At 44.6% G+C, this 13,066-nt stretch overlaps 1 protein-coding gene across 1 annotated transcript; it reads left to right on the plus strand.

The window, feature by feature from the left end:
* Positions 1–9,528: 9,528 nt before the first annotated feature.
* LOC140309034 (uncharacterized) lies at positions 9,529–11,441 on the plus strand. Its single transcript, XM_072386870.1, has 2 exons — positions 9,529–9,578; positions 10,463–11,441. Exon 2 carries the CDS (start codon positions 10,472–10,474, stop codon positions 11,357–11,359), a length of 888 nt encoding a protein of 295 aa, XP_072242971.1. The 5' UTR covers positions 9,529–9,578; positions 10,463–10,471; the 3' UTR covers positions 11,360–11,441.
* The last annotated feature ends 1,625 nt before the right edge of the window (positions 11,442–13,066 follow it).

The following is a 13,066-nucleotide window of genomic DNA, read 5'->3' on the forward strand; positions in this document are numbered from 1 at the left end:
TGTTCGTTGTTCCGTTCTAAACAGGCTTATCGTCTGTAAATTCAACGCTAATCAGCTGCCAACAGGTTTGTCGTGTGTCAATGTTGTTAGTAAATTCAAGACCTCTCATGACATAAAATCCAAATCAGGATGCTCTGCTTCCAGTTGACTGTTTTTATACAGAACTGCTTTGCCAGGACGAGTCAAACGAGATTAACTGAGTTTGGGACCCATCATGTCATTCCACAATAAAAAAGTCAGAGAACCAAGCGGTCCACCCAAAGGCTTTTCCGCACCATAAGGCGCACCTAAAAGCCTTACATTTTCACAAAAAACGTCCGTCCGCCATATAATTCCAAAATCTGTCAGGATTCCGCCATTTTGAATTTACCGCGGGGAGCGCCGAGCATTCATCGGGGCATTAAGCCCCCTCCCATCACTCGCCTTCTCCCTTCGCCGCTTGGCGCCACGTTCACTTTAGCCCCGCCTCTTCGCTCTGTACATTGGAAATTAATGGCAACTGGCCACTTCTGTCACTCGCTTTGTTCGGTGTGACTCCAGGCGGATCTCAGCCATTCAGTCTGAATGGGGCAAAGATTGTCTGGAGCTGGTACTCAGCGACTGAATCGTGTCATTAAAGCTTCTGCCCGGGTCCCAGGGAGCCTGTTCTTCAGTCTGAGATGTGATGCAGACCGATGTGCAGTTTGTGAGTTTATAAGTGCAGGATTCAGAGTGCATCACAGCACAGAAACAGCACTGGTGAAAGTTACCAATGATCTCCTCTTAGCCTCTGAAAGCGGACTCGTGTCTGTGTCCTGTTGGATCTCAGTGCTGTCATGTCTTGAGAATTGTTTTCAGTCTCCTTATCTCTTACCTGTCTTGTGTTTTCCGCCTTCCCCTGTGTGTCCTCCCTGATTACCTGCCTCCCTCATGTGTTTCACCTGTGCCTGATTGTGTTTCCACTCTCCTTTTCCCTCTCTACTTTACTCTCTGTGCTTTCTTTGTTTGTCGCCAGTTCGTCTTGTACAGCGTCCCAGCATTACCTTATTATACCTTATTATATTTCTAGTTACCTGATTATTGACCTTGAGCCTGTTTTTGACCACGATTTTTGCCTTACGTTGTTGTACCTTCGCCTGTACATTTATTGTACTATCTAGCACTGTCCAGTAAAACAGTTTGAACCTCCACCTTTGTCTTCGAGTCTGCATCACGAATCCTTCTGTGTGCCCACCCTGACGGTACAAACTGGCCACAAATGGATTCGGCAGACCCTGTGCTCACCACCATCCAGTCACAGGGACAGACTGCACAGACAGGAGGACGACCGGTGCGCTCTATGTCAAGAGCTCCAGGCCACAAACGCCCGGCACGAGCAGGTGCTGGCTAAATTTGGTGAACAACTCACCTTTCTGATGACTCGCGTTAAACGGATGTGTCACCAGTATGGACTACCGGCCATTCCTCACCCAGTGTGAGGTTTGACCTTCAACCAATGTACTTTTCCTCTGAGCGAGCCCGTGTTGCCTATGTTATTTCCCACCTGTCCGGAAGAGCGGAGGCATGGGCTACAGCGGAGTGGAGCAGGAGATCCGGTATGTGATACTTTTCATCTCTTTAAAAATGCATTAACCAAGACATTTCAACAGATCGCAGATCAGAGTTTATTTCCTCCAGACTCTGACACAGTGCGTCTGCTGGGCTGCAGCCGTCTGGTGACAGAGACACAAAGTTGTGTATCGTCTGCATAACTGTGATAATTGATGTTAAAGTTCTGCAATATCTGACCCAAAGGGAGCATGTACAAGTTAAACAGAAGAGGTCCAAGGATTGACCCCTGGGGGACTCCACAACTTGTTGCTCAGATTCATAGCTGCCAACTGTAACTAAATAACTCTGGCCTTCTAAATAGGACCTGAACCAGTTAAGGACGGGTTTGAAAGTCCAGCCCAGTTTTCCAGCCTGTGCAACAGGATTCTGTGATCTACAGTATCAAATGCAGAACTGAGATCCAACAGAACCAGGACTGAAACATAACCAGAACCAGTATTCAACCTGATGTTGTTTAACGCTTTGACCAGAGCTGTTTCAGTGCTGTGAGGACGTCGGAAGCCTGACTGAAAGTTATCGAGACTTCCACTTTCATTCATAAGGTCATTGAGCTGCTTAAATACAACTTTCTCAATAATCTTGGATATAAAAGAGAGGTTAGAGACGGTTCTGTAGTTGTTCATCACAGAGTTCTCTTCTTTAGGAGTGGCTTAATGGCAGCTGTCTTTAGTGACTTGGGAAAATGCCTGATGCCAGTGAGCTGTTAACTATTTGTAGGAGATCACTTTCTACTGAGGTAAAAACAGTTTTTAAAAAGTCTTTGATTTCAGATGGCAAACTGTTTCCTCCAGGATTTTTAAATCAACAATATTAAATTTATTAAGTTAAGTAATTTTGAGGTTTTAGAAACAGATTGGCTTTCTTGTTGTTCTGTGTGGAGTGAATGTTTTTGATTTTTTTTTGCTTTCTTGTGATGTTTGATCTGATCAGATCTGTGAAGAAGCTCAGTTTCTCATCAGTTCATCTTTACTGCTTTTAATGCAACAGGAGAATGTTCCTTTCTGGCACATTCTTGTTTCACAGTAAACTGTCACAAACTGAAAACACATGTTCAAATCAAGCTTTATTTATAAAGCATCAAATCAAAACAAACGTCATCTCCAACCACTTCAAATATACAATCCCAATTCATTGAAATCACAATCCAATCAAATCCAATTAATTAAATTCCAAATTAGTCCAATTCATACAGAGCCAATTAAAAAAGGTTTCTGTAGGACGAAATGTACCAATATGATGATCACCAGTCAAGTTCTTAAAAAGGATAGATTTAATATTCAGCATTAATTTAGTGACCTCCGTAACCGGGTGTCATTACCACCAATGTGAATAACTATTTAACTGTATTTACGCTTCTCCTTAGCCAGCGGTTTTAAATAGGATTCTACGTCGCCTGCTCTGAACTGGAACTTCAACGTACTTTGGTAAAGAGAGAAAACAGCAGAAACCCTGTCAGAGTTAAAGATTTAGTCTTTTCTACTGAAAACAATGAAACTGAGCTAAGAAAAATGAGACCAAGTTACTTCATATGCAAACAAAGTTTTATTGAAACAGAGAAAGTAATCAGAATAAAGTGATTCAGAGTCACTGAACAACAGGTCAAACTGATGGGTTGACTGATTGATTGATTGACTGATTGATTGTAGGGTCAATGCCAGTTTCTGAGATCACAGAGTTTAAAACATCATTCAGAAAAATAAACCACCACCTGACTGATTAAACAGAAATATTTGGGATTCTCCTCAGTGAGCATGCTCAGCTCTGTTGCCATGGAAACTCTCACTGATAATAACACAGAAACTCGGTAGCTCCGTCGTTGCCGGTGTTGAGGTTTTTGTCGATGACCTGGACCCCGGCCCTCTCATACGGCAGTGAGTAACCTTTCCCGATGACCAGAGTGGCGGTCTTGATGGGTGGGTTGGACTTGGACTGGTTTTTGCTGTAAAACAGGTACACCGGGGGTCCTGTGGTTCCGGCGTTCAGATCCTGATCCACCTGCTCATAGTGTTTCCTTTGCCACTTCTCCATCTCACAGCTGGTGGTGGTGATCTGCAGGTCAGTGAGGGCCTTCTGACTGTCGGGATGCTGACGGTACCAGAGGAAGACTCTTTTCCCTCCTGCACCTCTGTTGATATTTTCGTCCACTCGGATGTAGCCCTGCATGATCAGTTGGAAATCGCCTTGAAAGTCAGCAGTGGCTGTGATGTCACAGATGTAGGCTGGCTTCTCTTTTCTCACCCACAGGTAGATCCTGCTTCCTGAAGACTTCCTGTTCAGATTACAGGACAACCTCTCCCAGCCGAACTGAAACAACTGAGATTCTCCTTGTGGTTCTGTGGAGACGAAAAGGTCCACGATGGGAATGTCGTACTCTGAGGAACCTCCGGCGTACCACAGGTAGATGCTATCTCCACCGGTTCCAGCATTCAGGTCTCCATCAACCTTCACGTAGCGATTTGTCAACATGCTGCCAACCATGTCATCATTGTAGGAAACCTGGATCTTGGTGATTCCTGCACCGCTGCCTCTCTTGTACCAGAGGTGGACTTTGTCTCCTCCAGCTCTTTTGTTCAGATTGACGGGATTCGGGGTGAAGCCTTCTTTGAGAAGCTGCTCTTCTTCAGCCTCATTCTGAGAAACCTTGATCTCAGTGATTCTGCCAGTCATGTTGGTTTCCTGCATTAAACAAAGTTAAAACGTCCATGAAGGAACTCACAAGAAATAACATGTTCCACATGCAGTTACTGAGGATTCAAAACACTTTACAGGTTCAACATCAATCAATCACTTACCCAACAACAAATATTATTCACAGTGCTGCTAGTTATCAGCTGGGTGTGTATCTACCAATGTGATGGTGCACAGCTGTTTTTAAAGGGAAACAGCACTGAAGCAAGTCTGCGGCATCTGTAGCTCATTCAGACCTAAATCCCTCAGAAGTCCTGTGATGAAGGCGCCTAAATCCTGACAGACAGACTCAGACGTACAGTGAAGCTCTAACAGAACTCTGCTATTTACCACAAATGTTGCAGGAGGCCTGGAGACGTCCCAGACTCCTCACTGTCCACTAAACCTGGATTCCTCAGCCCCTGGAACAACTATAGATATGACATCGAAACCATCTACCTGCCACTTTTCTTGTAAATTTGCTCTTATGTTGACCAAACGGGACAAATAAAGGACTGTTCGTGTGTCCTGAAAATGACGAAGTTAAAGCCGGCAAACTTCAGTCAGGACTGAAAGGCAGAAACAGGGATTTGTTGCATCTGATCTGAATGGGCTGAATAAGGAATACATCAAAATGTTGTGTTGGACAACATGTGCAGAGCATCTTTAGTTCAAACATCATCAGCTCAGCGTTGCAGTTCCACTGAGTTTTCTCTTGGAATCCAGTGTGAACTGAGCTGATTAAAGCGACTGACTTTGACACGTTGATGGAAGTTACTCAGATAGTTTGAACCTAAATGCAGTGAAGTCAGTCTCTTATTATGATGTGAAGCAGTTCAGTGACAGCTGAAGCAACGTGAAATCAAACAGAAGATGATCGACTGAACACTTACGTGTCTGCAGACAGAGTTTGGATGGAGGAGTTCACCTGGACCGCTGAATGCTGCTGTGTCTGCACACGCTCACCTGTTCCTTATATACAGCTGACTGCTGAGGTGTGCTGGGAAATCTCCTCCTCTGAGGTGGGCATTGTGAAACATCCTGCTGGTTAAGCAACCTGAACCTCCCAGCTGCTGTCAATCAGCTCTTCCACAGAATCCGTTACCGTCCTGAGGCAAACCGGATGATTGATGCTGGCAGCATGTAAATCATATCTGCCGACACACCGCCAAATGGCAGCTGGATGTCTAACAGCCCAAAAGACTTGTTTAAAGCAGCAGAGGATTTTCAGAGCAAACCAAAGCTTATTCTGTACGTACGGTGTGAGCGGGTTCAAACCTTTTCACCAGAAACACTAATGTGAGCCTCAGAGTCCTGCGGTGCTCATGGTGCCAAACCTGGGTCAGTAGACGCTACAGTTCCTTCTGTTTTTCTGGACATAAAAGTCCAAGTCAAGGCTGCTTCGTTGGTAGGAACTTTAACTGCGACTCAGATCATACAGAGTCTCTCTAATCTTTGTTCTGACACCAACTTTGAAAGATCTGGGTCAAGCTTTTCAGCAGTTAGCAGGAGACGAAGGACGGCCGGCGTCAGCCAGGCCCAATTCTGCAGAAACTCAGATTACAGCTATTGTTCCTCCACCTTTCTGGCACAATAATTAGTCGTCACCATTCGATGTGAAAGCACAAAACACACAGACATGAAATGAGCGGCTCCATCACTGACAGCTGCAGCGTGTTTTCCCGAACTCACGTCATACCACCGCCAAAATATCAGGAATTCATTTAAAAAATGGGCCCAATACAAAAACACATGTGATGCTAACTAAGAGAAGAAGGCAAAGCTGCTCTGTTTGAGAGTCGCCTGCATCTCTTCATGTTTTACTCCTGAAACACAAATGTTCCAGCACCGTGTGAGGAAAAGCCTCGGGGAGCTACCTCCTCAGTGGCATTAGGAGCTGCGCTTTGCTTCTCCACTGCAGCTTTATAAGACAAAGTTTGATTTAAACTCAAAGCTCATGAACATTTGCTAATAACCTGCTTCTCATATCTTTGTTCATTTTACACACAACTTTGCAGTTTGCGGCAGAAGTTGCATCATCTAGTTTGTGACAGAAACTCAGAAGTCAGTTGGAATTAAAAACTGTAAATCATTCTGTGGAAGAGGTGACACACAGTGGAGGGGTGGATCAAGCTGCTGAGTGATGAGTTCTCCGTTTTTTAGAGTTCATTCTTCATGAAATCACAACTGACAGGTGATTATTGCAAAATAATCTGCCAGGTTTCTTCCTGTTAAAAGGCGCCTCAGGCATGGTAACTGGTAAGTTTTCTCCTTCCAGGAAAACAGATCTGTGCCCACTCTCTGCCATGGACAATCTGGAGTGGGGGTAGACTGCATCGGCTCTCTGTGGGGGGTCTGGTTGATTTGGCAAGATTTACAGTTCGTGACCTTGTCTTTGATTTGCTTTGACAGTCCTGGACACCACTCTGCCTGCACGGCACTTAGTGATGCCCTGGTGGCCCTTGTGGAGCTGCTGTAGTGTTTCTTTTTGAAGAAATACATTTTCAAGCATTTATTTTACCAACCTGATGCCTGGCTCCAGGGGGTCAGTTGAGGGGATTTTCGCGGACATAAGGCCGATTTTTGAATACTTTTCTCGGGGGAAATTGAACCAGGGAAACCGCTCCCACTTGCTCCAATTTGGCAGACTTTTCCCCAAGACAAGTGTGCCAAGTTCACTTTTAAATGAAAAAAGTGCAGTAAGTAATATTGGGCCACTTTTATGGAGGAAGTCAACATGGGCGACTTTCTCGACATTTTAAAGTGGCCGAAAATGCACCATGTTACCCAATGGTGCACTTTGGCACACTTTTGTGATAGAAAAAGTGGCCCGAATTGGACCCATTTTAGCGGACCACTCTCTCTCTGTTCTCGCTGTTCTGCCTGTGTTGTGCCCTCTGCTCGACAGTTTGGGAGAGGTACGTGGTAACTTTTGAGCTACATGAAGAACAAAGACGCAGCCAACGTCTTTACTCTATTTCACTTTATTCAAAAGAACACACCGGCTTTTCTGCGCAAGCGCAAAACACAAAGCTCTCTGCCAGTCAAAATTAACCGATCCGCAAACCATCAAACTCTCAATGAACTGCAATTAGTGTACACAGTATTCATACTTTTAGTACAGTATTAACATTTTTAATCAACCGTAACAAAATAATAACTATACAATGAATCATTTGTAACTGTTGCTTTTAACTTTATATCAACTATACTCTTAACCTTTTAAAGATGTATATTTTAATCTGTGTATGAAACACTTTAAATATTTTAATAACTACAACCTGTCACACCTGAACTGAGGGGGCTTCTTTCTGCAAATTTTCCCTTTTCTGCCTGAGGTCTTGGCCCCTTTCCTTTGTGGTCCGCTAAAATGGGTCCAATTCGGGCCACTTTTTCTATTACAAAAGTGTGCCAAAGTGCACCATTGGGTAACATGGTGCATTTTCGGCCACTTTAAAATGTCGAGAAAGTCGCCCATGTTGACTTCCTCATAAAAGTGGCCCAATATTACTTACTGCACTTTTTTCATTTAAAAGTGAACTTGGCACACTTGTCTTGGGGAAAAGTCTGCCAAGTTGGAGCAAGTGGGAGCGGTTTCCCTGGTTCAATTTCCCCCGAGAAAAGTATTCAAAAATCGGCCTTATGTCCGCGAAAATCCCCTCAACTGACCCCCTGGAGCCAGGCATCAGGTTGGTAAAATAAATGCTTGAAAATTTATTTCTTCAAAAAGAAACACTACAGCAGCTCCACAAGGGCCACCAGGGCATCACTAAGTGCCGTGCAGGCAGAGTGGTGTCCAGGACTGTCAAAGCAAATCAAAGACAAGGTCACGAACTGTAAATCTTGCCAAATCAACCAGACCCCCCACAGAGAGCCGATGCAGTCTACCCCCACTCCAGATTGTCCATGGCAGAGAGTGGGCACAGATCTGTTTTCCTGGAAGGAGAAAACTTACCAGTTACCATGCCTGAGGCGCCTTTTAACAGGAAGAAACCTGGCAGATTATTTTGCAATAATCACCTGTCAGTTGTGATTTCATGAAGAATGAACTCTAAAAAACGGAGAACTCATCACTCAGCAGCTTGATCCACCCCTCCACTGTGTGTCACCTCTTCCACAGAATGATTTACAGTTTTTAATTCCAACTGACTTCTGAGTTTCTGTCACAAACTAGATGATGCAACTTCTGCCGCAAACTGCAAAGTTGTGTGTAAAATGAACAAAGATATGAGAAGCAGGTTATTAGCAAATGTTCATGAGCTTTGAGTTTAAATCAAACTTTGTCTTATAAAGCTGCAGTGGAGAAGCAAAGCGCAGCTCCTAATGCCACTGAGGAGGTAGCTCCCCGAGGCTTTTCCTCACACGGTGCTGGAACATTTGTGTTTCAGGAGTAAAACATGAAGAGATGCAGGCGACTCTCAAACAGAGCAGCTTTGCCTTCTTCTCTTAGTTAGCATCACATGTGTTTTTGTATTGGGCCCATTTTTTAAATGAATTCCTGATATTTTGGCGGTGGTATGACGTGAGTTCGGGAAAACACGCTGCAGCTGTCAGTGATGGAGCCGCTCATTTCATGTCTGTGTGTTTTGTGCTTTCACATCGAATGGTGACGACTAATTATTGTGCCAGAAAGGTGGAGGAACAATAGCTGTAATCTGAGTTTCTGCAGAATTGGGCCTGGCTGACGCCGGCCGTCCTTCGTCTCCTGCTAACTGCTGAAAAGCTTGACCCAGATCTTTCAAAGTTGGTGTCAGAACAAAGATTAGAGAGACTCTGTATGATCTGAGTCGCAGTTAAAGTTCCTACCAACGAAGCAGCCTTGACTTGGACTTTTATGTCCAGAAAAACAGAAGGAACTGTAGCGTCTACTGACCCAGGTTTGGCACCATGAGCACCGCAGGACTCTGAGGCTCACATTAGTGTTTCTGGTGAAAAGGTTTGAACCCGCTCACACCGTACGTACAGAATAAGCTTTGGTTTGCTCTGAAAATCCTCTGCTGCTTTAAACAAGTCTTTTGGGCTGTTAGACATCCAGCTGCCATTTGGCGGTGTGTCGGCAGATATGATTTACATGCTGCCAGCATCAATCATCCGGTTTGCCTCAGGACGGTAACGGATTCTGTGGAAGAGCTGATTGACAGCAGCTGGGAGGTTCAGGTTGCTTAACCAGCAGGATGTTTCACAATGCCCACCTCAGAGGAGGAGATTTCCCAGCACACCTCAGCAGTCAGCTGTATATAAGGAACAGGTGAGCGTGTGCAGACACAGCAGCATTCAGCGGTCCAGGTGAACTCCTCCATCCAAACTCTGTCTGCAGACACGTAAGTGTTCAGTCGATCATCTTCTGTTTGATTTCACGTTGCTTCAGCTGTCACTGAACTGCTTCACATCATAATAAGAGACTGACTTCACTGCATTTAGGTTCAAACTATCTGAGTAACTTCCATCAACGTGTCAAAGTCAGTCGCTTTAATCAGCTCAGTTCACACTGGATTCCAAGAGAAAACTCAGTGGAACTGCAACGCTGAGCTGATGATGTTTGAACTAAAGATGCTCTGCACATGTTGTCAAACACAACATTTTGATGTATTCCTTATTCAGCCCATTCAGATCAGATGCAACAAATCCCTGTTTCTGCCTTTCAGTCCTGACTGAAGTTTGCCGGCTTTAACTTCGTCATTTTCAGGACACACGAACAGTCCTTTATTTGTCCCGTTTGGTCAACATAAGAGCAAATTTACAAGAAAAGTGGCAGGTAGATGGTTTCGATGTCATATCTATAGTTGTTCCAGGGGCTGAGGAATCCAGGTTTAGTGGACAGTGAGGAGTCTGGGACGTCTCCAGGCCTCCTGCAACATTTGTGGTAAATAGCAGAGTTCTGTTAGAGCTTCACTGTACGTCTGAGTCTGTCTGTCAGGATTTAGGCGCCTTCATCACAGGACTTCTGAGGGATTTAGGTCTGAATGAGCTACAGATGCCGCAGACTTGCTTCAGTGCTGTTTCCCTTTAAAAACAGCTGTGCACCATCACATTGGTAGATACACACCCAGCTGATAACTAGCAGCACTGTGAATAATATTTGTTGTTGGGTAAGTGATTGATTGATGTTGAACCTGTAAAGTGTTTTGAATCCTCAGTAACTGCATGTGGAACATGTTATTTCTTGTGAGTTCCTTCATGGACGTTTTAACTTTGTTTAATGCAGGAAACCAACATGACTGGCAGAATCACTGAGATCAAGGTTTCTCAGAATGAGGCTGAAGAAGAGCAGCTTCTCAAAGATGGCTTCACCCAAAATCCCGTCAATCTGAACAAAGGAACCGAAGGATATAAAATGTACATCTGGTACAAGAGAGGCAGCGGTGCAGCAATCACCAAGATCCAGGTTTCCTACAATGATGACATGAGTAAAAGCCTGATGACAAATTGCTACATGAAGGTTGATGGAGACCTGAATGCTGGAACCGGTGGAGGTAGCATCTACCTGTGGTACGCCGGAGGTTCCTCAGAGTACGACATTCCCATCGTGGACCTTTTCGTCTCCACAGAAAGAGAAGTTGAATGTCAGTTGTTTCAGTTCGGCTGGGAGAGGTTGTCCTGTAATCTGAACAGGAAGGCAGGAGGAAGCAGGCTCTACCTGTGGGTGAGAAAAGAGAAGCCAGCCTACATCTGTGACATCACAGCCACTGCTGACTTTCAAGGAGATGACCTCCTGATCAAGCAGGGCTACATCCGAGTGGACGAAAGCACCAACAGAGCTGCAGGAGGGAAAAGAGTCTTCCTCTGGTACCGTCAGCATCCCGACAGTCAGAAGGCCCTCACTGACCTGCAGATCACCACCACCAGCTGTGAGATGGAGAAGTGGCAAAGGAAACACTATGAGCAGGTGGATCAGGATCTGAACGCCGGAACCACAGGACCCCCGGTGTACCTGTTTTACAGCAAAAACCAGTCCAAGTCCAACCCACCCATCAAGAACGCCACTCTGCTCGTCAAAAAAATAGGGCTGTCGTCATATGTGAAGGCCGGGGTCCAGGTCATCGAGGAAAACCTCAACACCGGCAACGACGGAGCTGCCGCGTTTCTGTGTTATTATCAGTGAGAGTTTCCATGGCAACAGAGCTGAGCATGCTCACTGAGGAGAATCCCAAATATTTCTGTTTAATCAGTCAGGCGGTGGTTTATTTTTCTGAATGATGTTTTAAACTCTGTGATCTCAGAAACTGGCATTGACCCTACAATCAATCAGTCAATCAATCAATCAGTCAATAATCAGTTTGACCTGTTGTTCAGTGACTCTGAATCACTTTATTCTGATTACTTTCTCTGTTTCAATAAAACTTTGTTTGCATATGAAGTAACTTGGTCTCATTTTTCTTAGCTCAGTTTCATTGTTTTCAGTAGAAAAGACTAAATCTTTAACTCTGACAGGGTTTCTGCTGTTTTCTCTCTTTACCAAAGTACGTTGAAGTTCCAGTTCTTTAATGAATCTGATTCAGACTGTCGGCTTTAAGCAGAGGAAGTGTTCAGGAGCTGCAGCTCCTTCATATGTCACCGATTTCAGGGGCTCAGATGAAACTGGACAGATGGACATTAAAGTAGATAAAAGTTAACCAGACTTTGGATTTTAAGTCAGTTATCAAAAGATCATTTGAGCATTTCCTGGGAAACGTCTTCAGTAACTGAAATCATCTTTGTCAAATAACTCTGAATCTAACGGAAATATAGTAACTTTATTGTCTTTGTACCAAATAAAAAAAGATTTCAGGTGAGTCTCAGGATCAGTGTGTAAATCCCATCATGTGATTAAGATCCAGTCATGAAGCAGAAGGATATAATGACATTAATTATTTATTCATTCAGAATAACAATGACAAAGTTGTAAAGTATAACAGCACTGATTTAAAGATGGAACATATTTCACTGCTCAGATGGAGGACAGAATCAGGAGGAGGAGGGCGGTCCGTAAAGTGCACAGAGTCGGCCGGGACCCCAGCCTGGCTGGGTGACACTCAGGAAGAGGAGGTCCTGAAGTTAAAGCCCGTGGTTCACCACCAACCTCTTCATATTTCAAACAGGTTTTCCCCACTCAGCTGAGGATAAAACCCTGATAACCTGCAGCTCCACAGTCAGAAACGTGGCATTAGCGACACCAGCGACCAGTCAAACGTATCCCAGGGTTAGAGTTCTTTCTGGCAGATTTGTTTTAGTTCTTTCTTTTCTAACCTGGTTGTTAGCTTAGCTATGCTTGCATTAGCTTGGCTGGCAGCTGCCTCGTCCACTTCAAGTTTGTGTTGGAGGAATTAACCTAAAATCTGAGATTTTCTGGACTGAGTTTACCTGAGTTTTGCCTGTTTAAAATGTTTAAAACACGCAACAACTGGCTGGCGCAACATTTTGGTCCAGTTTAGCAAATGGTTCTGACGTGACTGGCCCAAGAGGTCAGCGCCGTCTCCTCACAGTTTGTTTTTGAGGTGTGTCTGCTGCAGGTGCGATAGGAAATTAAATTTCCCTTGAGGTGAGTGGTGCAGGTGTTTGAGTGTGGGCTGTATGCAGTGGGCCCTTGGTTTGTGTATGTGGGGGGGGGTGGAGGAGGAGACAGAGGATGGACAGAAATGAGGTAGGAAGTGTAAAATAAATGGTTCTGGGAGACTTAGGGTAAGGGTAAATGGAAGGGAAAGGCGTAAGAAAAAGGGAGCAGGTGGTCAGATATGGGGTGAAAGAAATAAGAATTGTTGGAATTATGAAAATGTATTTTCATAATTGGAGCCAGGGGAAGGACCTAAGGTTAGGGCTATGGTCCTGTGAC

Source organism: Leuresthes tenuis, unplaced genomic scaffold (genome assembly GCF_036924035.1).
Source record: "Leuresthes tenuis unplaced genomic scaffold, fLeuTen1.0.hap1 SCAF_6, whole genome shotgun sequence".
Lineage (NCBI taxonomy): Eukaryota > Metazoa > Chordata > Actinopteri > Atheriniformes > Atherinopsidae > Leuresthes > Leuresthes tenuis.

Coding starts and splice junctions, on each gene's coding strand:
- LOC140309034 (XM_072386870.1), top strand. CDS start 10,472: ATGACTGGCAGAATCACTGAGATCAAGGTTTCTCAGAATGAGGCTGAA.